At 42.4% G+C, this 24,219-nt stretch overlaps 1 protein-coding gene across 1 annotated transcript in view; it reads right to left on the bottom strand.

Moving 5' to 3' along the window:
- Positions 1 to 21,798, bottom strand: part of LOC139294911 (rho guanine nucleotide exchange factor TIAM1-like) — a 35,548-nt gene extending 13,750 nt beyond the window's left edge. The window contains exons 1-15 of the mRNA XM_070916902.1: positions 21,150 to 21,798; positions 20,027 to 20,307; positions 18,576 to 18,848; positions 18,250 to 18,472; positions 17,132 to 17,304; positions 16,317 to 16,541; positions 14,710 to 14,895; positions 11,975 to 12,121; positions 11,753 to 11,827; positions 8,660 to 8,830; positions 7,374 to 7,478; positions 6,331 to 6,412; positions 5,969 to 6,055; positions 3,288 to 3,500; positions 2,068 to 2,201 (exon numbers count right to left, since the gene is read on the bottom strand). Coding sequence (XP_070773003.1) covers positions 2,068 to 2,201; positions 3,288 to 3,500; positions 5,969 to 6,055; positions 6,331 to 6,412; positions 7,374 to 7,478; positions 8,660 to 8,830; positions 11,753 to 11,827; positions 11,975 to 12,121; positions 14,710 to 14,895; positions 16,317 to 16,541; positions 17,132 to 17,304; positions 18,250 to 18,472; positions 18,576 to 18,848; positions 20,027 to 20,307; positions 21,150 to 21,798 — 3,024 coding nt within the window. The remainder of the gene's footprint in view (positions 1 to 2,067; positions 2,202 to 3,287; positions 3,501 to 5,968; positions 6,056 to 6,330; positions 6,413 to 7,373; positions 7,479 to 8,659; positions 8,831 to 11,752; positions 11,828 to 11,974; positions 12,122 to 14,709; positions 14,896 to 16,316; positions 16,542 to 17,131; positions 17,305 to 18,249; positions 18,473 to 18,575; positions 18,849 to 20,026; positions 20,308 to 21,149) is intronic.
- Between the last annotated feature and the right edge of the window lie 2,421 nt (positions 21,799 to 24,219).

Raw genomic sequence — 24,219 nt, 5'->3', positions numbered from 1 at the left:
GTGGTTACTGGTTATCAGACATCGCCATGGTAATGGAAGTGACAACCGTATCCAAGGGAGACCGGCTGGCACGCGGCGTGTCCCAGCGATCACTGCGCCGACCCTGATCGGACCAGACATCATCTTAATTAGGAAGTGATGCTGTTCACTCACCTGTCTGTCATCATCTCTGAGCTCCAGAGCACACACACACACACATCTGTTCATGTGCTCAGACTGACAGGTTCACACACACTGTTGAACACACCACAAAGTACAGTCATGTAATATGTTGTCAGCACTGTATAAAAACTAAATATGATTGAGATTACAGTATTCAACAACAGTATGTTATAGGTTTCAACAGAAATTTACTGCATGAATTAACCATCAAGTTGGACTTGAATTTAGTAAAAAGCAACTTCAAAAGCAGTTAATATGTGTGTGTGAAATATGGTGTAATGGTTGTGCGTCGGACCACTTACACACTTGTGTTTCTCGTCTAAGATCTTTCTGTTCCAAAACAACCTTTGTGTAAAGGTGATGAGAATCACATGAGGAAAAAAAGCCTTTGAACATCTCCCAGTTTTTCACACACACACTTACCACAAAGTGATTTTTAGGATAAGAACTGCCAGAATTTGATATAATTACAAACACATGGACTCTCAGTGTTTGTTCAAACATACATCCAGAAAGTGTTGGATTGTTGATCAATGATATCAGTGTTTTCTTTTTCTGTCTGACAGATCTGAGATCAGAAACAGTGAGAAATGAAACACGAAGCTAAATTTTTTTTTTTTTAAAGTCAGCAGGCTAAAAGATGGCAACAAAACAATGCAGCCACTTCAAACACCAGCACTGATCCACAGGACACACACACACAAAAACTGGTACCAAAGCTGCTGGTCTTTGTCTGCAACAATACATCTGACAGGGTGTGTGCGATACTCCATCCTTTGTAGGACTACACTGTTAATCCTCTGCTCTGTTGCATGTACAGTGCATTCAGACCTTCACTTTTTTCATGTTGTTATTTTGCAGCCTGATGCTAAAATCTTTTATATTTCTTTTTTCCCCCTCATCAATCTACAATCAATACCCCAGAATGACAAAGAAAAAACAAAATATCACAAATGAAATATTATATTGACAAATATTTAGACACCTACCGTGCTTGGGGTCATTGTTCTGTTTGAAAGTGAATCTTAGGCCCAGTCTGAGGTCCTGAGCGCTCTGGACCAGGTTTTCATTTAGGATCTCTCTGTTCTTTGCCTCGTTCAGCTTTCCCTCAACCTTGACCAGTCCCCCAGTCCCCGCCGCTGAAAAACACCCCTACATTATGATACTGCCACCACCAGGCTTCACTGGTATTGCGCAGGTGATGAGCGGTGCCTGGTTTCCTCCAGACATGATGCTTATAATTGAGGCCAAGTAGTTCAATGTTGGTTTCATCAGACCAGAGAATCTTTTCTCACAGTGCGAGAGTCCTTTAGGTGCTTTTATTGCAAACTCCAAGCCAAGCAGTGTTATAGTGATGATTGTCTTTCTGGAAGTAACTCCCATGTCCACACGGGCTCTCTTCAACGCAGCAGAACGTTTTTTGTAGCCTTCCCCAAATCTGTGCCTCGACACAATCCTGTCTCTGAGCTCTGCAGCCAGTTCCTTTGACCTCATGGCTTGGTTTGTGCTATTGTCGGCTGCAAGACCTAATATACAGGTGTGTGCCTTTAAAAATCATGTCAAGTCAATTGAATTTACCACAGGAGGACTCCAATCAAGGTGTAGAAACATCTCAAAGATGATCAAGAGAAATGAGGCACCGGAGCTAATTTTCAAATGTCATAGCAAAGGGTCTGAATACTTATGTCAATGTGATATTACAGGTTTTTCTTTTTAATATATTTGCAAAACAAATCTGAAATCCTGTTTTTGCTTCGTCATTATGGGATAGGGAGTGTAGATTCATGAAGGGAAAAAATACATTCAAACAGTTTTAGCATGAGGCTGCAACTCAACAAAATGTGAAAAAAGTGAAGGGGTCTGAAAACTTTCTGAATATCAAAGTTGTGTCTTTCCATATCCTACCTTTGGTCCAATCCCCAAGCAGGTTTTGTCTTCCTGATGACCCCCGGGGCTCTGCAGGGTCATCCGAGATCCTTCCTCCAAGCTCTCATCTGGGCTGTTCACCGTCAACCCCGACACCTCATCCAGGATGTCCTCTACAGACAGAGACAAAGGACAGAGCTCACTAGGGAGTAGGTGTACATATATTCCGTGTGTACCCAAATATGAGGAACGTCCTTATACTCAGTTACAGCCCGTGAAATCCACATCTCAACCTGCTGTAATTTATTTGATTTTCTATGCTTCATGCACAGTACACTTGTGTTTTGAAAGAGACATCATCGATAACCTCCATCTGGCTGCTGAAGTGTTTTTACTTTCCATCTGACCCTTTGCTTATGGCATATCCTACACAATGACAGCTCCGCACTGCTGAAGGATACATATTAATATTCATACTGCTCTGAGTCCCTGTATAAACAATGCCAGCTTGTCAGCCTTTGCACTGCAAGCCCCAATTTATAAATGGAATACAAATGGTGCCCTTGCATGGATAAAAAGAGCAGGTCAGAGGAAAGCTGGCGGCTGCCTGCAGGTTGGTTAGCAGACAGCATCCGTGCATAATTAGCAGATCGCCCTATTCACCCTCTGCTTAAAAAGATCACCATCTGCATTCTCCCTCTTTTCGCCACACAAGGTTGGGGGTTTAGAGGATGTATGACAGTATAAGACAAGAAACAGGAATAAAAACTAAAAGGACAATAAAAGGAACACATTTCAATTCAATGATCTAAAGGGTAGTTTGTTTTGTTTTTCAAGGCTTCCACCAATCAAACATGATTTCTAACATGCTGTCAAGCTATAGATATAGTAAGTATCGGGATGGACAACTCTGAACTGATTTTAACTCCAACAACAACATTTGTCACATAACAGCATGCAGCACCTTAGAGTGTGATTGGACCAATTCCTGTGACACCACAAGGTCAGGCCCCGTGTCAAAACTGTTGCAGGTCAAATGCATCAAAAGCAAGTTTACTCTCCACTCCTGACCTTCTCACTTTTACCTGATAATTCAATAGCCCTAAACAAACATAATATCATTTGAAATGGAAAAAGAATCTCACTATATTTGTCACTAGAGGACACTGTTTGTACACATCATCTCAAGAAACTTGCCATTGTTCAAAACACAAATAATAACAACTCATCCCATGTTCATGTAGAACATGAAGCTTTACCTTGGCTCTGGGAGAAGATGTCTGTGGCTGGGTCCTGCTCCCCATCGGAGCGCCGGGGTGGAAGGGAGCACAGCACCCGAGGGTCCAGCTGGGGCAGGGTGCTGACGCTCAAGGTCAACGCTTGGTTTACAAATGCAGCCCTCATATCATCCATTTGAAGGGCAGATGCAGGTTTCCCATTCAGCAACAGAATCTCATCTCCTGCTTTCAAACCTGACGGAGAATGAAAAGGACAAAACAAAGTAATGTCAAATTCAGCTCATACAGGTGGCTCCTTAAATGCTGAAAACAGCAATTGTATCCTTTACAGTGGCTTCATTTTGGAGAGAAACACATTGCAACTGAAAAAGACAGACAGTAATAAAAGCAATGCACAGCAAGTGAAAGGATTATCTGTCAGGCCATGACCAAACGAACAAAGCACCATCTAACACTGAAAGCTTTCCTGTGGGCCGTCAACTCAAGAGTGCTAATGTGTACAAATGATCTACACAAACAAAACTTTAGTGCCATACTCCCCAACAGCCGCTCTCTGGCTAATTGGACATGTTGAGACTCTAATGTGTGCGATACATTAAAAATGCATCCTTCGATGCATGTTCGCTTGAGGCAAATACTGATCTAACAAGACTGGATGGGTTTAAGAAGGAGGGTGCAATGCCTGTCTATTCCTGTCCCATCATCATGTATATAGTCTATGTGGTATTAGATGTGAAAAAAGAAACCATGGACTTCACTGGAACATAGCTTCAGTTTGAGGCTTTTTCTCTTTGCCCCTCCCCTTGACCACCTGTGCCCGGCTCTGCTAATTGAGAATTAGCACTAAATCAGCCAGCCAATTAGCAGACAACCCTACCCAATAAACCTGATTGGTTGTGACAGCTGTTTAGGAGCTCTGACAGCAGTCTCACCTGTCCTTGCTGCGGAATTAAGTAAGACAAAGGGTTTTGGTCCTGTTAACACAGTCACACATGAGCACATGTTTATCATTTCCTTTGACTTCTCATTTTATATCATCTACTATAATAGAAACAGCAGACATTCTGTGATATTACTTTCATAATGCCACAGACAAATGCAGGCACACACACACAGTTACATACATATAGACACATGAGGCACACATTTAGCCCTAAGTTATGACCTAGTTGTCTGGGATGTGAAATGTCAGCTGTAGCAGAGTCTTTATTGGACAGAGAGAGATAACCCCTCTGGCCATATACTGCTGTGTGTGTGTATGACTGTGTGTGCTTGGCTGTGTGTGTGTGTTGCATGTATGTGTCTTTGTGTGTGCTTCTGTAGGGGGAGGGGGAGCGGGAATTACAGAGAGAGAGAGAGAGAGAAAGAGATAGAGAAAAAGACCCTTTGGGGCTCCTTGTCCAATGCTGGCCTGGTTTCTGCGTATACCCTGCAGAAATTGAAGCGTGATCACTCTTTCACTCCCCATTCATCCTCCTCAGTCTTAGTAAAACACATGCACGCACACACAGGCTTATCCCAGCTTACACATGGACCTATGAATGTCATGCATGACATACTTAATTCTGTGATTCAGCAAAATATAGTGTAGTATTCCAAAAAAAGATGCACTGGGTTGTCTGGATGCCACAAGCTTTTTCTATCTCTGCTCGCCGATAGAGGTGGGGAGTCGATACAGCTGTATCCTCTGGCTGCTGGCAGCCTGCTAAGCTAGCAGCTTTTAGATTGCTAATGCACTGGAGGACACAATCTCACACTTGAGTAACCTTGGTCTGGCCCTGGGGCACAATAGTGGGGCATGTTATTTTCTATACATTAGTGTTGTATCTACAGAGCGGCCGTGTGTTTCTCAAACCCATTAGGTCTCTCTGGCTCCGTTAAAAGATAGGGAACAATGAATAGGAGGTTGATCTCTAGACCCTGCTATTCAAACAGCGGCCAGATGCAGACAAAGGAATGCTGAGAGAAAGCCACAAATTCATAGCTCCTATGCAATCTTTTTAATTTTTGTTTCATTGATCAAGGTTTTGGCACATCATGCCCTTCTCAGGATAAAAGTATCATCATCATCATCATCATCAGACTGTTTTTCTACTTTGTAACATTGACTGTTTGACAATCAGTCAGACAATGTTTTGCAGTTGCTGGTTCATATCATGTGGACAGCCTTCTTGGCTGTGAAGGACCTCTCTATGGACTCCATTGCAAGGTTGCCTCCCGAAAAAGGCTAGCTGTGCCTAAATGTTGATCCATAGAATTTATATAAATAAATATATAAATAAAGACTGCATCAGAGTAATGAGCGTGCACCTTTCCCCTCTTTCCTTTGACATCTACCTGCGAACACCTGTGAATACCTTTCTAGACAAGGTGTGCATTTTCTCTCCCAAACAAAATACATTTTGCTAGGTTGGCTCAGCAGCTAATGCAATGCAGTCACACAAAGCTGCACTGATAAGATGTCATGTGGGATCAGGGTGTTGAGTGTGTAATGTCAACTCATGGAAGAAATATGTACCCAGCTTACGAATACCGTTTACATAACCCCTGTTGTTACTGCACTCAGAACTGGTAACTGTCCTGGACTTATGTTTTGCTTTGTTTTGTCTTCTATGTCTGAATATCAACTCTACGGACACTTGATGTAAAGTACACTACACGTTTCATGTTTGTTTCTTAATAAAAAAAAAAAAAATCTGTACCTTTAGCTGAGGCCAGTCCCTCTGCTTTCACTTCAGTAATATGGAGCTGCTGTGTCCCATCCTCATCTATAACAGCCACAGAAAAACCTATAGACATACATAATTAGACAGAGAGAGATTCAGTCATTAATTCTTTTAGTCCTCTTTGAAATATCTCATTTGGCAATATGCACTACTGCAGCATAACTACCGAGCGATTAGATCCACCAAAAAGCGCTCCCACTGATTCCTCCCCCTTTAGTCATTAACAAAGAATGACTCAATGAAGTCTATTACGTAATCAATTTGATACAGAATTTTAGAGTATGACAGGAACTGAGTCTATCTAGTTCAAAAAGGGGTATTATCAGAGACAAGCATACCATATCCGATGGTGCAGGACTCTGCTTTGTCAAACCGGATCACCTTGGTAGCTTTGGGGCAAATCTCAATCTCTTTGTAGAGCTGCAAAACACAAGAAAATTATATTTAACTGGCAAAAAATGGATGGATAGCCGCGTTGTTGGATGGAGAGGGTCAAGGTCATGTTATCACTCTTAATAAAGATTGGATGGATTCATGTATTATTCAGGCTCCTTAACAGAGCAATCGCATGTGAAGGTTGTGGGGTCAAAATCCAGGTCAAGTCTGAGAAGTGAGTGGGTGCTTAGACTGGGGTTTGACCTAGAGAGCATAGACACAGCTGTGTGTATGAAGCAACAGAAAGGAACAGAAGTCTGCAGTGTGTAATGTGCTTCACCGTGGAGAAATAATAATGTAATATCATAGACTAAGGATGAAAGAGGGTGAATGAGTCACTGATCAAAGCAGGAAGATAAAAGACCTCTTGAGGAAAAAAAGCAAGTTATACAATGACTTTGTTTGAGACAGAGTTCAGTGTATCACCTACAAAGCACCGTCACAAAGGGAATTTGTTTGGGGGTTTACAGTGGCTGAATAATGTGGAGGTGAGGTCTTTTTCGATGACAGTAATTGTTCATATGAATAATAAGAAAAGAACAAACAAAAGGCACAAAAACACATAAATGGGTACAGTTCACAGAGCACATAATACACTCGGAAAACTATTTTGCATAATTTATAGCATATGCAATGAAGCTTTCTTTGCATCCTGGGAATTTTGTATGCATTGCAAATCAAATCTGCAACCAAGTCATAAAACATGCACAAGCTTGCATCCAGATCTCCCTGAAACAAAAAATATCATTCATAATAAAGGTGAAGATCCCAAAATCCAAATGGGACATTGTGTCTCATCTTTGACTGTAATCTAACAAAAACACTGAAAACTTTAAATTACACAGTGAAATAACTGCACTCCACATCTTTCATTACTTGGTATGGGTGTTGTTATGAAATATTGCAGTTTCATGGTTCATTATGTGACTAGTGTGTGTTTCCTCACCAGATCAGAGATGTCCTCTTCAAGTTTGGGAACAAAGAAGAGGATTTGGTTGTTAATCCACACCTTCAAGCGCAGGTAGTGGCCAGAGGGGTCTATTTTATGAGTCTGGAGGCAACAAAAAAAAACATGTTGAAGTTAAGTGGAGAAAGCTCCTAAAAAAGGCAATCATAACCATGGTATTCATTCTTCTTTCCAAAACAAGACAAGACATAATCACTCTAATTACTTGCGGTTTATTCTCCCGGCAATTTGAAGCCAAGCCTGTTTTCTCATGTAACACATGGATAATATTTTAAAAGAACCTATCAAAACACCATTCCCTTTACCATTACAACACTCTATAGCTCATAACATCCCCTGACAAAAGGAAATAGACATGTATGTATCCAATCATGTATGTAATCCACATGTATATGCATGTATGTAACACAAAGGGGGCATGAATTAGATGCTCCAGTTCCTTGTGAGATGTTGATGGCATGCGTGCGCACAAACGCCCACACACATCGATCAGATGTACACGTGTGTTTCAACAGACCCTTAAGTGGAACGCATACATATCATTAGGCATCATTATTCTCGTGTGTCTCTGGCTGAGACCAATTAGGGAGAAGAGGAGATGAATTGGAGAGAAATTCAACAAGATTGTGTGAGACAGTAATATGCAGTGTATATTGTAAGAAATGAAAATGTTCAAAGAAAATATCTGTGACACTGTCAGTACACAAGCTTAGGTGACATCAGTGTTCACTTTTCTGCCTTCCTAAAAGTACCAGACACAGTTTTACATCTCAGGTATTCTCAGATTGACACTCAAGAAGACAGCCTCTGATAATCTGCATCTAATTATCCATGTTGTTTTCCTGTTATTCTGAGCTGAATTGTAAAAAGTTGACTTTCACACCTGTCACCTGTCTCTAGCTGTTGACAGACTATAAAACAGTAGGATTTCATTATCCTTATGTAACCACTTGAGGTATTCTAAACTCCCCTCAACAGAGCTGCGTGCAATTTTATGAGACTCATTCCTCAAGATTGCATGTGTTGGACAAACCTGTTAAAATGAATTATTTGCATGCTGAACAGCTGTTGACGGTTAACAGTTTTGCTGGAGCATTTTTATGTGTTTATATGTGTGCGTGCAGGATAAAGGTTGGGCAAACTGTGCATCACCTGTCACTCCAATGTGCACGATGTTCGGTCTGTAATCATCACCTGTATACGCAATGTATTGCACAGCATTCAGGTCAATGTGCACCGATGCACTGCTATCGGTAATGGTCTACCTTGCAGACGGTGCTCAGGACCTCCAGCGCTGTCTCGCCAGGCTGTATGATGGCCAGGACCGGCTGATTGTTGGGCAGACACACCCAGGAGGGAGTCAGGTAATCAGGAACCCAGATGTCGCTGTCTACATTTTGCTGAGGAAGACTTTTCACCGAGCCCTCTCTCTCCTTCTGTAACACACACACACACGCACACACACACACACACACACACACACAGAGGGTTTATGCATCTTTGAGTAGCCTCAGTGCTCAGCGAAAACAAAAGGTACCTCATAATGAATTTAATGTCATCATGTAAACCTTTCAGTTAGTTGAGGTTCTGCTAAGGGAAGAATTAGCCAGAAAAAAACAACCATATTCTATTATCCACATTTAAAATTGCTAAAATCATGTAGTAACCCTCCTAATTCATCATTATTTCCCCTATTGTGACAGATTTGCTTAGACTGATTAGACTAATATGATGGAAACTGGCGATGGCAAGAGATCTAATTACAAAATCTAATTCATTTGTGTTGATGAGAGCCCCTTGATACAACTGTCTCCCTGCCTGGGTATGCGTTACATATGTGTGTGCATTTTGTTCAAACCATAGTGTGTAACCTTTTAAACCCATCAGTCTGACCTCCGACAATCTGGCAGCCATGTCAGCCTCTCTTCTCGGGTTCTGTCCTGCTCGTCTCTTCTACTCGACCTCACGCTGTCTGTCACTGATACCTTATCTCCTCCTTTCAGGTATCAGCAACCACAGACTCATTTATTCTTTCATTTCTCTCTCGCACCCCCCTCCTCCACTGCCCACTAATCATTGCCTCTCCTTCTGGTGCCCCTTCCCTTCTATCTGTGCATCACTCCATCATCTCCCTCCTCCCCATCTTTCATTCACGCCATACAATCTGCTGACTGTTAACAATCCGGCCCGGTGGTCCCTGTTTAAATGAACTGATGCTGATCCGTGTGTGTGTGTGTGTGTGTGTTGGTTAGAGTGAAAGTGAGACAGAGGGAGCAAACTATATGCAAACGCTCATTTTTGTATGCACAAACAAACACACATGTTCACATCCACAAACAAAATACAGGCACACGCAGTTTTAAAGAAAAACACACACACACAAACACACTTTCTCAGACAGACAACAGACTGGGGGGCCCATAACTAGTACCTCCCCCCAACTCCCTGAACTCCCCAGCCCTGCTCGGCACCATCTGGCTCCCCTCCTGGCCCATCTAGGATGCCTCTGCTGGGGGGCGGGGGTCCAAGGCAGCACACTAAACTCTCTTCCTCTCTCTCTCATTCCCTTTTATTGCCATCAGTGGGATTCCCCAGAACAAACAGAGCATTAAAGCTGGGACGAGTCCATCAGATGTGAACATTTGGAGCAAATCTTGCTGGAGATGCTACTGATGCAGCATTTCCAGCTCTATCTTACAACCAACTGAAGAATGTTACTGCCTTTGCATTTCTTTACTGTCATCCCATATCCTGCCAGCTGAAGCTGGGCGTGGGTGGAAGGAAATCAATCTCCCATGGTGCCACTGGGGGCCTCCACAGTCAGAGTGGGTTAGTGTTGCAGAGTTTTCTTCCATCTACTGACTTCAGACAGAGGCCTGTCTTCCCTCCCCCTCCTCATCTCTGCTGCCTTCTACCAGTTCTCATAAAATATGGAGCTGGCATGCTTGTCCTTGCACAACCCATGGGTAATTGGAGCTTTTTCCTTACAGTTCAGATAAAATCATCATTTACCAGAATGTGATAAGGCACTACTGGAAACCCACAGTCCTATGGTGGCACTGGATAATCAATTTTCTTTCTGAAGATATTATTCATTATTTGCAATTGTTTATAAATTGTGGTCAATGCAACAGATACACGAGAGCACAGATGGTGTGAGACTGCCAGGTCCTTTGGTAGCAAATGTCTGCATAATTTGTTGAAACATCAGAAAGCTAATGATCTGAACATATTAGATCAAATTTGTCTCAGTGGGATTAGCAGACAGAAATATCCCTCCAGTCGATAGCCTATGAAGCTGATAGAATTGGGATTGCCTGGAGCAAATGGAAAGAAGAAATGGGAATCTGTCAAAACTGATCTGAAAATAGTATCTGACGTAGAGAGTAAGAATAATGGCATTATTTCTGGCTATGCCGCAGAGTGGTCAGCAGTAAGAAAAAGGAGAAAGCAGTAATAGACCCAAGTTAGTCTGGTGAAGCAAACAATTTGTTGACTGGTGCAGGAGGAGGAACAGCTGGACAAGATGAAAAGGGTTGTTTATCTACAGCAAATAAACTCAAGAATCATCTGATAACATTGAAGAAAGACGAGATTCTGCAGCTTTTAAAGTTTTATAGTCTGCAAATTTCACTCTTTTCCTTTCACTCTTCAGCTAGGAGAGGAGTGGATGTCTGAAAACATTAAAGCAGGAGCTTGAAAAATGACCTCAAAGAAATGCTCATTGATGCAGAAGGAGTGCAGGCATTTTGTGCTTCCCCCATATAACCCCCATAAATGAAGAGCCAGAGCACCAAAAGGATCTCAGTTAAGTTAAAGGAGGTGGAAAATCCAGCGATGTTGCAGGCCTCAGGGTTTTAAGAATCCCGTAACCCATTATACAAGTACAAAGGTTCATCAGATGCCCCAGTGATTTTCATGTTGGCTTATGAGAAAGGCAGACAATGACAAGGAATTAGCCTACAGCTACAAAAGCTCTGGTTGTCTCTAGTGAATGCCAAACTAAGAAAGGAAGGAGGAATGTTAGCCTTAGGAAGATTATTAGTGTATAGACATAAACATTCACTGTATCAGTTGTGGCCTTTGTCATCTTGCTTTGGCTGTGGGACATTGGGCAGGGAACACAATAGAAATGGAGACAAGTTGGGCCTACTGGCACTCTTACCTCAAACTTTCAACAGCAAACATTTCCCAAATTTTATTTATACATTTTTAGTTCATCTAGGTCGACATTAAAAGAGGGCAGATATAAAATAACATCTAAAAATGTCAAGGAGGACACAATTCTATTATGATCCTTAATATAAAGGGACATTTGAATTGTGTTGGTACTTTTGTGAAGATGGCTGAGCTCTTACCGATTTCTCACTGGCTGAGTCTTCAAACATGCGCTCCAATGGCTTTCTCACCGTCTCCATCCCATCAACAAACACCTGCAACCACACACAGAACAGTACAATACATAACCTCTTTCTAGCTATGTCTCCAAACTATTACTACCTTATCGTTTTACCACTTCGAATACCAAAAACTGAGAAGTAAATCTAAAGCTTGTAGTATGGATGTGTCACTATAGAAACCTGGTTGATTGAAGGATGTCCCGTGGCCTTCCTCTTTGAGGTGGTGTCCAGCCCCCAGAGGGAGGAGAAGCGGCTACGACGTTTACTAAAGGTACGAGGCATGGCCTGGTTCCGCTTCCTGATGCTGCTTTCTGTACGGGCTGACACCTGTGACAGTGATAATTACAGAAAACATGAATCCAAAGGAAAGGGTATTTGAGTCTACAGAGTTTCATTACAGAGTTGTACGACTGTCTTTCCAAATTGTTACTGTACACTAACAGAAGTGGCTGCCAGTGCTTGTTCTATGAGTCACTTCTTGCACTCAAATATATATAAATGCACACAAATGTAAACAAACTAACTAACTCTATAAAATAGTAATGGCGTGTACTGAACACTTTCAACCTCTCATCTCCTTCAGTGACCTACTACACATTCAAAGAGAAACCACTCCTGGCATTTCTGGGTTAATTCACATTGAACTACAGGGCTATGAGCAGCTCTGACTCACTACATGGTAAACAAATACATACTTTGATGCACATGTATGTATGCATGTATGTATGTGTGCACAATCACATTCTGTACAGCCTATTTTGTTTGAACGTCTCTGGATAATAACAACCCTGATGAATAAAAGGAATTACTGTAGCAAGTAACAAAAGAAAAAAAATTTGAGTTGTTCCTTTTGTGACCGAGTTGAGAGAGAGGACAATTAACTTTTGCTAGAGGCAATGTGAATTGGTTCATTTTAATGTTTTTGTATTTCATTAATTCATTACCAAGTTCTATTCTTTATTCTGTTAATGTTTTTCATTTGAATTTAGTTCAATTATGTCGTAATTTTACATGAGGCAAATATATGACAATGTGTCCATTTATAGCAGTATTTGACTAATGCAATAATAACATTTTAAATATGAGAGAAAAGGGGGATGTGATAATGAACTTAGAGGGAAAGAACATGGTAAAAAACAGAGATGAAGGAAAAGGTGAAGAAAATAAGGCAGACGAGGAGAAGGAGAGACTAAGAGAGAGAGGAGGAAACACAGAGAGAGACAAAGGAAGTGAGGGTGTAGGCAGTGGAAGAAGGGGGGGTCAGCAGAGCAGAGAGTGTTAAGCCTGTTTGTGGGAAAGTGCCTCAGGGATGGCAGCTTACTAACAGAGTTCGTATTGATCCACCAATCACAAAAAACACTATCAACCTCTGATGTTGTCTGTGTGTGTGTGTGTGTGTGTGTGTGTGTGTGTTTGGCATATCCGATGGCTTGCTTGTATGAAACTGGTCTACAGAGATATTATTTCCACCTCATTGTTTCTGCTCTTTGTTTCCTGGATGATATTTGGCAGAACGTACAGCCGTATGATATACGGCAGCATATAGATCATTCCATCTACGGTGGCGTTTCATTCTCTACATTCTTGGAGCACCAAAGGTGACAACGAGAGCACGGTGCAGTGCACTGAGCTGTCAACATCATGACAGTTTGTGAAGAGAATGATCTGAATGTGCGAGATGAAGACAGCGTGTGCAGGTAAGTAAATGAGAGCGTGTCTCTATCTTCCTGTATATACTGTAGATATCTTTATAAGGAGCAAAATATCTATAAAAGAATAAAAAAATAATAGAAATAAGTGCAATTCTCTAAAGTGAGGACAGTTGTGTTTAGTTCTCATTTTCTTAAAAGGATAGTTTAGATTTGGGTTACACTAAAGTTTAGGGCTGAAATTAGAATCAAATGTTAAATTGCAATGTCAACTTGATTTCCTGGAGTCACATTTGTAAAAAAAAATATATTATATATATTAAAAATATATATTTTACAACACACTGTCAGGGTCAAATCTAGAACTGAAAGAATTCAGCAGTGAGGCAGAGACTCAATAGAAACCAATTATGTAACAGCAGCAGTGAGCTTTACTGTGGATTGTTTGAACCTGAATGAAAACCCTGTACTGAGGGCTTTTTCTTCTAGAATAACCCAAAGAAACAAAAAATGCCAATATGAACAAAAGGGCAATTCATTACTGTGTGTTAACAATAAAGTATATTAAATTGAATATTTCTGTAACCTCAAGCTGTGCTTCTGCCCAAGTAGCCAGCTGCTTCAGACTGCAGCTGTGAGTCAGCACATTTGTGTTCTGGCTTTGGAGAAACAAATGACAGATGGCTCTGGCCCATTTTGGGCGGCAACATTTGGGTAGATTTTTGAGGTGCGGACTTTGATCTATTCTGGCGTGTCATACAAAACAAAACTTTTCGTCCAAGCTACTTCAGGACAGCTGTACAGGAAAAAAGTCTAACATTGGAGCTAGTTTGCGAAGCTCATATAAGGGTGTTCATCATTTAGCCTTCCCCTTCCTCCTTGCTCAAGTAGCCATTGTTAAGTTGTAGTCTGTTTTAACCTCAGGTTACATGCAATCCCTAATAGTTTGCACATTTGTCAAGCAAGTAGAAATTCTTGCTTTCAGTAGGAGTATAGTATGTGATAAGACGCTCACTCTAACAGCCAGATAAACACACCCACTCTACAAGCTGGGCTGGTATTGAGGGTCAGCAATTGGGAACCTCTCATGCAATACCTACTGGAAGATGAAGAGAGACGTGGGACAGAATCTGAGTTTTGGATTAAGGAGCTCTGATTAGGTGTAAAATTACAGTTATGAAGACAGTTGGAATGCATAGTCAGACACGAGTACTAAAAACGTGTGTGCATGAATGTGAGTGGGTGCGTGGACATTTTTAATCATACCAGTGCATGGAAGGAAGAGACAGAGAAGATGCCCAGTCGTCCCATGGCCAGCTTGGTGGGACGCGAAGCGAAGCCCAGCAGTCGCTTGGGGTTGGGGGGTTCGCCGCCCTGCAGACTGGCCAGGTAGCAGCGACAGCGGAACAGATCCATGTGAAACCGCTCCAGGTTCTGCTCCCACAGGAAGATCTAACAGAGACGAGTAAAAGGTGAGAGGGATGGATTTGTGGTTATGCAACATAGCAAACTTTGCTGATGACATCCAGATTTGTCCATGGAAGGGCTCCAGATTTGGCCACTGACAGTGTTAAAGACAAAAAATAAATAAAATATGCACAAAATATCACTCTTTGTTAGATGGTTATTTGGTCGTTTCAGGAGGAGTGAGATGTGGGAGTGCTAAAGCCCCTGTAGAGAGGTATTACTCACCAACACAACCCCCACCAGTGGCCGACCTGCTGTGCTATGTGCAATGTATCACAGGGTGGGCCGTGGGAGGTGGAACAAACACACACACACACACACACACACACACACACACACACGCACACACTTGCGATGAAACACAATCTAGACTTAATTTGCACTAATTCCTGCCTTCCCCTATTTGTTCCAGGACTTAATGCATAAATAATACAACTGCTCTTTCTTTGAGTCTCTAGTTCAACATAGATCCTAGGACTGTCTGTTTATGTAAACTCACTTTGTAGACTGATGTGGTTCCAGTTACTGCTTTTGAAAGAAGTCAGACAATAATAATATAATCAACCAGTCAGGTTTTCACTACTTTGATCCAACAATTTCAGCTAATGTGCTTTTGGAGAAGGCAATCAAAATCCCTGAGCTTTCTTAGAAACGGGAAGCGTTCCGCATGATTGAGATTAATCACCTCCTGGTGTTTTTTATACAATATTGTTTTCTTTTATTGACTATCAACCAAATGCCACACACATACAAAGACACAGAGGCCTGCTCCCACAAGGAGACCTACTGTTTGCGGGCACATTCTCAAGCTCTCTTGCAATGTTTACATGCAATGCTGCTTTAACATTCAGCAGCAGCTCCAGACATGCACGGAGTGAGAGTATAGCCATACACTATGTTCCACTGAAAGGGAACAAACCTGATGCTAGAAGAGCTTTGACATTCCAACTGCAACTCGTTTCAAAACAGCTATTAAATATGGAAGGATTAGCAAGATATTTCAGGTTCAGCTGCCTGCTAATGTGTGCATCGCATGTGTTTCAACATGTGCTATGAATATTCTGCATTCTGCTGCAAGTACGTTGCTAGTACTCCTTGAGAACATTTTGGATGACGCCATACAGTGAAGATGATTTAGTGCTGAGATTTCAGTGCGTGTGATCATCAGTGCAGTGCAAAGGTACAAAGATGTGCATAAAGCCCTTTAGGTGTTTTCTAAAGACACTCAGCAGGGTGCACATGGACATAAAGTATGACTGATTTACAGTATTTACAGTACAGAAGCAACTGATTCCTGTTTTTTACATTGCCTGTTATTACTGTATGAACAGCAGCTTTAATCAAATTGACTACTTTCATTAAATACAGAATTTCAGTGTTTCTGACTCATAACTCAGCTCCCTTACCTGCTCCAGTATGGTCTTCCTCTTCTTGCCGTCAGTGACGGTGGACAGCTGCATGTCTCCCATCTTCTTCATCTTCTCGTCCATGTCGATCTTCTGCTCCAACTTGCGGATCTCGGTTCGCAGCAGTCGCACTGTGTCCTCCCTGTGGTGCTGTCGAGCCAGAGCAGCGGCACATGCAGAGTGGATCGCCGTGATCCAGTTCTCCAGTTCCGTCTGGCCCGACGTCTGACAGGAAAGGGAAAAAGAACTGGTGATATCTCTGAAGAATAAGTCGAAAAACATAAGAAAACAGGCAACAATAGTGAGGGAAGGAAATTAAGAAATTGACAGCTGAAATAATTGAAGTATGAGTCCCATTATTAGCCTCTGGGAGAGGGTGGTCACTATAATCTCATCATCATTTTATTTCTTATCTTCCCATTCATTGATTGAATGTCACTGTGGACAGCTGCCATGAATATAAATAGACCCATTTTAATATTACACAATGGTTACTGTAGTGGATAACTGTCACAGTATGACAGTGTGGCCTTTAAACATGTCAGACATAAAACAAGCACATGGACACAGGCCTGGCTTATCTCCCACACACGACTAAATGCCATGTACTTGTGTGCCACACACACACAAGACCCCCAAGGGAAATTTGGTCTCTTCCTATTGCCATCCATCTCTGTCTCTCTTAGTGATCTGCTGACTTCATGCAGTCCCAAAAAATATGAAATAATTGAAAAATTGTGGACCCACATAATGTTTTCGACTATGAAGTACTACTGTTGTGTCCCATGGATGTTTTAAATACCAGTGTCTCTCACCTGGAAGAGGAAAGCGTCTCCCACTGAGTTGCTCAGGCAGAAGACAAAGTCTTTCTTGGGGTGTTCAGGTACGGCCTGGACAATGCTGTTCTCCACCCACAATGCATGTTTAGGAACGCTGTTATGGTCGATCCCAGAACGACCATCTGACTCGTACAGGAAGAGAGTGCAGCCTTGAAGAAGACAGAAAAGAAAGATGGAGACAGAAAGAAAAACAGGGAAAGACATTTTTTTTTACTTATTTCACATTAAGTGCTGTATTAATAATGTTATTTTATTGCAACCAATTAGCAAAACAAGGCTTTTCAGCACTACATTGCAATGATTTACAAATCATTAATCACAGTGTGTGGAAAAAAAACAACAAAATGTATCCCTTTTATACCAATATTGTATTTAATCCCTCATTTGTATTCAAGCAAAATAATAAAGATTATGGACCTACATTGCTAATGTATAACATGATGTCAGGAGAATACTATGAGACTAATATACTATTTTTAGGGGAGTGGATATAAGGACAGGAGGCAGGCAGGAATGCAGCTGCATATTCTGTATCTTATGCATTTCACAAGGAAGAGATTGGATTAGACACGGATGCCGCCGTAAAATTAAATTGTGATGAGGCCGAGGAGAGGAAATGTAAGGCCATACAGAACAGGGTGAGCAAGGACAGTAGAGGTGACAACCAAGGGCACGGACCGTCTAACAGGAGAGAGAGAGTGAGAGATTAAACAGGTTCGGGTCAGGTTAAGATCTGAATGACAGTGACATGAATTAGTTTAAAATAAATGTTTTGGTCATTTTGGTCAATATTTTTGAATCTCAGTTAGTCATTGTATCTAAGTAATAATAGCAATAATTATTTAGGTAACTAAATACGTAAATTGGTCGACATATTGTCTGTCCTCATTTGAGAGCTCATGAGAAGCTGATGGCCTCGGGGTCAAAGGTGTATGTCATGTAACCACAACGTCCTCAGTTTGAATATGAAAAGAGACCTGCAGCCTCCTGCTTTCTATCCCCACATTTCCTATTGTTTTCCATTGTAAATGATCAAATAGCGTTAAAAATCCAAAATTATCTTAACCACAGGAGTATGAGAGTCTATGCAACACCTTTCAGAGAGACCCAGTAGTGTTTCCACTTGCGCCGTGTTGCAGGTTCCACCTTCTTGTTTTTCTTATGAACCAAGAAGTTCTTCACAGCCAGAGCCCCTGCTTTCCTGACTATGCCTTGTGCACAGCCAATCAGACCGTCCGATGGGTATGCACTACTGAGTGTGCCGCTGCTCTGCTCATCACTCACAGCGGAGCCAGCCTCCTCCGTGCAGTCCCGACCCTGATGTGTCTGACGAGAGAGTGATTGAGCGATAACAAACACGTCAGATCGATCAATAACACCTGTGTTTAAAAAAGAATAACACACACGCAAAGCAACTCACCCAGGCTTGATTGTCCAGCTCCTTCCGGAAATTCTCATACACTCCTCCCCTGCCTCCCTCACCGCCTCTGCCTTCTCCTCCGCCTGCACTGCTGCTCCCGCTGTCGCTCCCATTGAAAACGCTGCTCTCAGTAGCTGAGTATACAGAGAAAGAGGCCGACATGGCCTTACAGCGCCGTGACACCATCTCTCCGTCCCCGTCTATCTCCATGGTTACACCATCGATGCCACTGTCGCCATACTCACTTCCCTCGCCCAAAACACCTGATATGTCCTGTCAGCCAGAAAAACAGGGTAGAAACAGAACAGATTTACTTGATTATTAATGTATATACACAAACTAGTGTGAATGACCAATCTGCCAGTCCACGTAATAAAAGAGGTTTATTTCCCTAAAATCAACCTGACAGCTTAAGCTACACAGGGGGTCTCTGGGTTTATATTTGTGTGTGTGGGTGCGTTAGTGCATCAGAATGTGTGTTTGTGTGCATGTTTTTCCATGCATTTCTGCTAAAAAAAAGCTTTTCACTTCGAGCGAGAAGTTCTCTGTGCTTCACACTTTTCTTTCACCAAACTGAGTCTCCCTGTTTTTTGTCTTTGCTTTGCTGTGTTGTCGGTCTATTTATATCTGGTCTAACAACCCTCTCAGCCTGGCTAGACGAATTTATAACAAGCACTTAGGGTGCTCTGCTATCCAAAGGTGCTTGAGGGTTCTGGGAATGAGTTTAAAGAAAAGCCTGGTTCTCCATTTCAGTATTAGTAAATTGAAGAAAGCTTCTGACGTAGTTTTGTTTTTGTCCACAGAATCTCTTGTTAATTAGCTTCTTGGTGATACATACAGAGACTTTACTTCCTCTTTTATCCTTTAAGTGAATCTGCTTTTGTAAGATCGTAAGCAAAGCTTCTAAATTATGCTCAAAATGTCTTCATGTGTATATTTATGCATGTTAGGACAGTGTGTGTGTGTGGTAAGTGAATGGCGCATGAAAGATACGCTTTAATTTCTGGAGGGGGAATGGAGAAACCAGGTCAGCGTTGGACAAGTAGCCCCACAGCGACTTCTGTATCCGACTCCTTGTAATCCCTTTCCCCACTACAAAAATATACACACACAATTGGATGCGCATACATATAACATGCACACACACACACACACACACACACACACACACACACACACACACACAACTACAGAGCATAAGCGCACACAGGAAATGTCTCTGGTTGTCAACAAAATGTCAATTGCTGGAGTGACTGTCATGTCAGTGAACCCCCTGAACTTCCTGGATACTACTGGTAAACAAAGTCCTCTATCATTTTATGTTTTGGGGTCTTTACTTCAGAAAGGAGAGACAGAATACCAGAGAAAAGTAGAGAAATAAGGCTTTTAACCTGATTACTGTTTCGTCTGCTTTGTATATTTATTCATTTATTCATAAAATGTGATTTAACCTGAGTAGTTTGTGCGCGGCGTCCTTGGAAAGCAGGGCACGGTGCTGCCGGGATGCCGAGCCCTGCCAAGCCCTCAGACAGGCAGTGGGAGCGTCGGCAGGGGAGCGTGAATGCTCCATACCCGCCACCATCCTCCTCAGTTGGAGACATCAACCCCTCCTCCCCTTCTCCATCGCACTCGGTCTCTCGCCGATTTTTAGCGTAGCGGCTCCTCTGCCCCCTGAGGCCAGGACTCTGCTGGCTGCACAGATGGTCCAGAGACGATGCCCTTTCAGCTGAGCCTGGAACATACACAGGTGGTTATTGCAGGGCAGTGTGTGTGTGTGTGTGTGTGTGTGTGTGTGTGTGTGTGTGTGTGTGAGAGCAAGGTGAGTTGGTGTATTCTGATTACTGTCACTTACTTTTAGATTACTTTGCCACATGTGACGTGTAAATTACTTCTCTATGTGTGTCTGTGTCCTTCTGTGAATCTGTATGATTTTGATGAGTGAGCATGAATGCCTGTGTGTGTGTGTGTGTGTGTGTGTGTGTGTGTGTGTGTGTGTGTGTGTGTGGGCAGCAAGCCCATCCATTATTCTGAGCTAGCCGACCACCTGGGGCCGCGCTTAGACCTTCAACAGTTAAGTTACCAGCTACCGCCTGCTGTCGCGCTGAACCCCAGCCGCTCCTGCACAGCGCCAGTTAAGCTAACAACCCCCGTGATCAACCGAACTACTGCAATTGATGGATGGCAGCTAACCTTCAATCAGTAGATTTTCTCAAATCATTTTTCCCTACTCGGTGAGTGTCTGCAATTTTTTCCCCACCTCGCTCCCCCTCATCACCTGCAAAAACGTATCAAATCAAGCTAACAACCCTGCACACACGCACAGACGTACACATATGTGACATTTTTTTCAACCATCAGACACCATTCTCTTGGAAACTATATACTGAGAAAAAATTCTAGAAACTTCAACATCTACTATTGATTCTAGACGGGAAATATAACATGTTCATGCCCTGACAACTATGAAAGATATGCTTCTGAATGACAACATGAAACAAATTGGACATGTATTCTGTAGGTTTACAATAAATAGACGAGACATTGTGTGTGTGTGTGTGTCTCTACCATCCTCACCTGCACCGCCTCTGGGGCGTGTGAACTGCTCCTCCTCCTCTTCTTCTCCTCCATCTATCATCTCCTCAGTGCTGGTCAGATGCTCCTGGCTCAGGTCAGACAAAGAGAACTCCAGGCTGTCTTCTCTCCACATGTCCGCAGACTTGGACCGCTTCTTTTTGAAACTCCCTCCCTCCCGTGGACCCTCAGTCATTCGCTGGAGGTACCTCTCCTCTCCAACAATGTCTCCCTCCCCCTCCCCCATGGAGTCCTCTCCTCCATCCTGGGCGATAGTGTCCGCCTCTGAGGTTTCAGGAGTTGGCGTGGCCAAGGGGTCATCGTCGTTTTGATAAGACTCCGGCCTCATTGTCATGGCGACGCGCTGTGTCCAGTGAGGGTTGATGCCGAACTCTCCAAACGCATCTGTCGCGTTGAAAGGTTCCAGTCCGTTCTCTGCTAAGGATTGTGGGATGCTAGGGGTGCTGGAGGAGCGAGTTGAGGCTTCAGAGTTTCTGTGTTCCTGTTTCACAGAAGAAGAGTGCCGGGAACGACGGGTGATTGGCTGCTTGCTGGAGAGACGGAGTGACCGGGACGTGTGCTTACGGGAGAGATGTCCCGTCACATCGCCGTAGAAACCACTGTCCCCATTCTGACTCTCCACGTTTCCCATGATTCAACTGTGAATCAAGGAAGAGGTTTGTGTGAAACATATATCATAAAAATGTTCATTATCCCTTAATTTAGCTATGACTAATTCTTGTACGTTTAAGCAGTGATGTAAGTGTTTTATAACTACTTATTGCTCTGTGCCACATCTGTGATTTATATCTAACATCTGTATTCATTAACTGGCAGACTGATCACCTGAGCTCATACCAAACTGAAGGCGATGCATTGACACCACTCAAGTAAAAGGGGTTTGGTGTGTGAGATCCTTGTTATGTTTAAAATGGAGAGAAGAGCATTAAATTTACTAGCAACAGCACACATTTCAAACAACAACATGTATCTGCCAGCTGTTTGTGATGTATTTTTGTATTCAATGATATAATTTACTTTTGATGTAGGCCAGTGGCTTTGGGGGGGTCAGACAAACCAACAGAAGAACACAAAGCAGCTTCTAAGTGTGACGGAGAGTACTGCGTTTAGAGAAAAAAATAAATTTACATTGTCCTTTTAGTTGAACCTCAATACTTCTTGAGTACTTGCAAATTGTGCCTGTGGCAGCAACGATCACAATCTGTCAAATACTGACGGCTGGCGCCAGATGCTTGTTCAGATTCTAAGTCTTTGATCAGATATTTACTGTAAACCTATGTAAATTTAAAAGGTTTGTGTCAAACCTGTCATAATCAGCAAAATAAGGTTTTGAAAAACGTAATGCTTTAATATTTATGTAAAAACTCAGATATTGTATTGGCACTATTAACACTTTCAAAATCCAGTCCCAGCTTTACTGTAAGTTGTGCTTTTAGAGCGAGATGTCTTTTGTCACAGTTCCCCATTTAACTGGGCAAGATTGCTGTTATGCCTGGGTTTGTTTAAGTTTGTATATAGGTACAGGTTTAATTTTAACTGAGAGATAAACACTTTGCTTTTAAATCATCACCAAATTGTAGGCCTTGCCCTCTAATGACATTGGCATGTTTACTCTCTCACATTTATTGCTGGAAACCAGGTCAATCTCTGTGCTGGATGAGTGAGTAACATCTGATGGCCATTAACTAACAGTGGTACGTCAAAAGGTATCCAGGATCTCTTTCAATGCCTTGTAGAGTCGAGCTGTCCGGCAAATGAGATCAGGGACCAGGTAACCACAGTGGAGGTGGAAATTCCCTTGCCAGTTTTAGGCCTTGATGTTGGTAATCTGCTCAGGACAACACACTCAAATGGGGCAGCACAGGGACAATAAAGTTAATCAAAAATTTATTTAGGGCATGAACACAGCTAACATTTCACAGAGGCTTCCTAAGGGTTTTCTGGTGTTGTCCCATTTAAGTATTCAGAATGCATCAAAATCTCATTCATATTTTTAGACATACAAAGACATCTAAAATTCATTTTCATTCTCATTCCTATATACTCCTACTAAGTCGTGTAATTTAAATTTTTGATTAATTTATGTTTTTGTGTGCACTTCTGACCCCAGACATTGATGAATGGCTATTGGCATGGTTGACACAAGGATGGATGGACTGATCCTTTCTGCAGCACTTCTCTCCCTTAGTGGTGCTAAAATCATTCATTAGCTACATTTCCACAACAGTTAGAACGATCAAAGAAATATGTTTCTAACTGTGCTCAACTGATCATAAGCATCCTGCTTCACCTCATGCTCTCTGTTATATAAGCACATGGAGCTGCTGAGTCAACTGCCGTCAGATCAGTTGGTCCTCTGTGAGTCACACATCATCAAACCCACACCATCAGGTTCTCTGAGCTGCAGAGAGAGACTGACAAAAATCTCTTCTAACACGTCTAAAATCTGTTTTAACAAATCATCTAAATCAAGTATTGAGAATCAAAGCCTCCAAGAAGCATTCTTTACTGTTACTTTCCATATGATGTGACTTAAACAAGTAGAAATGTTCAAATAAACTGTGGTTACCTGTGGTTAAGCAGCCGCATCACCAGCTTCTCCACATCAGTGCGGTGTCATCTTTCACCGACCGCATGATCCTCCACACATCCTCAAACGGTGGTGTCAGTTAGCCCTGAGAGGAACAAGAAGAGAGAGAAGTGTTTCGGTGGCGCTCTCACAACTTCAAAGTGACCTGACCTGTCAAACGCACACAGGAGGAGGAGGAGGAGGAGGAGGAGGAGAGGGAAGACGAGAACCAGGAAGGGGCTTCTGAAACTGCTGCAGAGGATCTGCCAGGTACGTCACATAAAGCGGAAGTGAAGTTGAAAGGAAAGCTGTGAAGCACACTAGAGAGGGAGTCTATAGCATAAGAGGCAGCGTACGAGATGAAAGAGAATAATGGACACTGTGGTCAGCGAGCCTGGAGTTAAGATAATGCAGTGAGGAACAGGAAGCACACATTTAAATACACACATATACAAAGTCACAGATCATCAGAAACAAAATGCA

This window comes from Enoplosus armatus, chromosome 13 (assembly GCF_043641665.1).
Source record: "Enoplosus armatus isolate fEnoArm2 chromosome 13, fEnoArm2.hap1, whole genome shotgun sequence".
NCBI lineage: Eukaryota > Metazoa > Chordata > Actinopteri > Centrarchiformes > Enoplosidae > Enoplosus > Enoplosus armatus.
The sequence above is the reverse complement of the archived record's forward strand: the minus strand, read 5'-3'. Positions and strand labels throughout refer to the sequence as shown.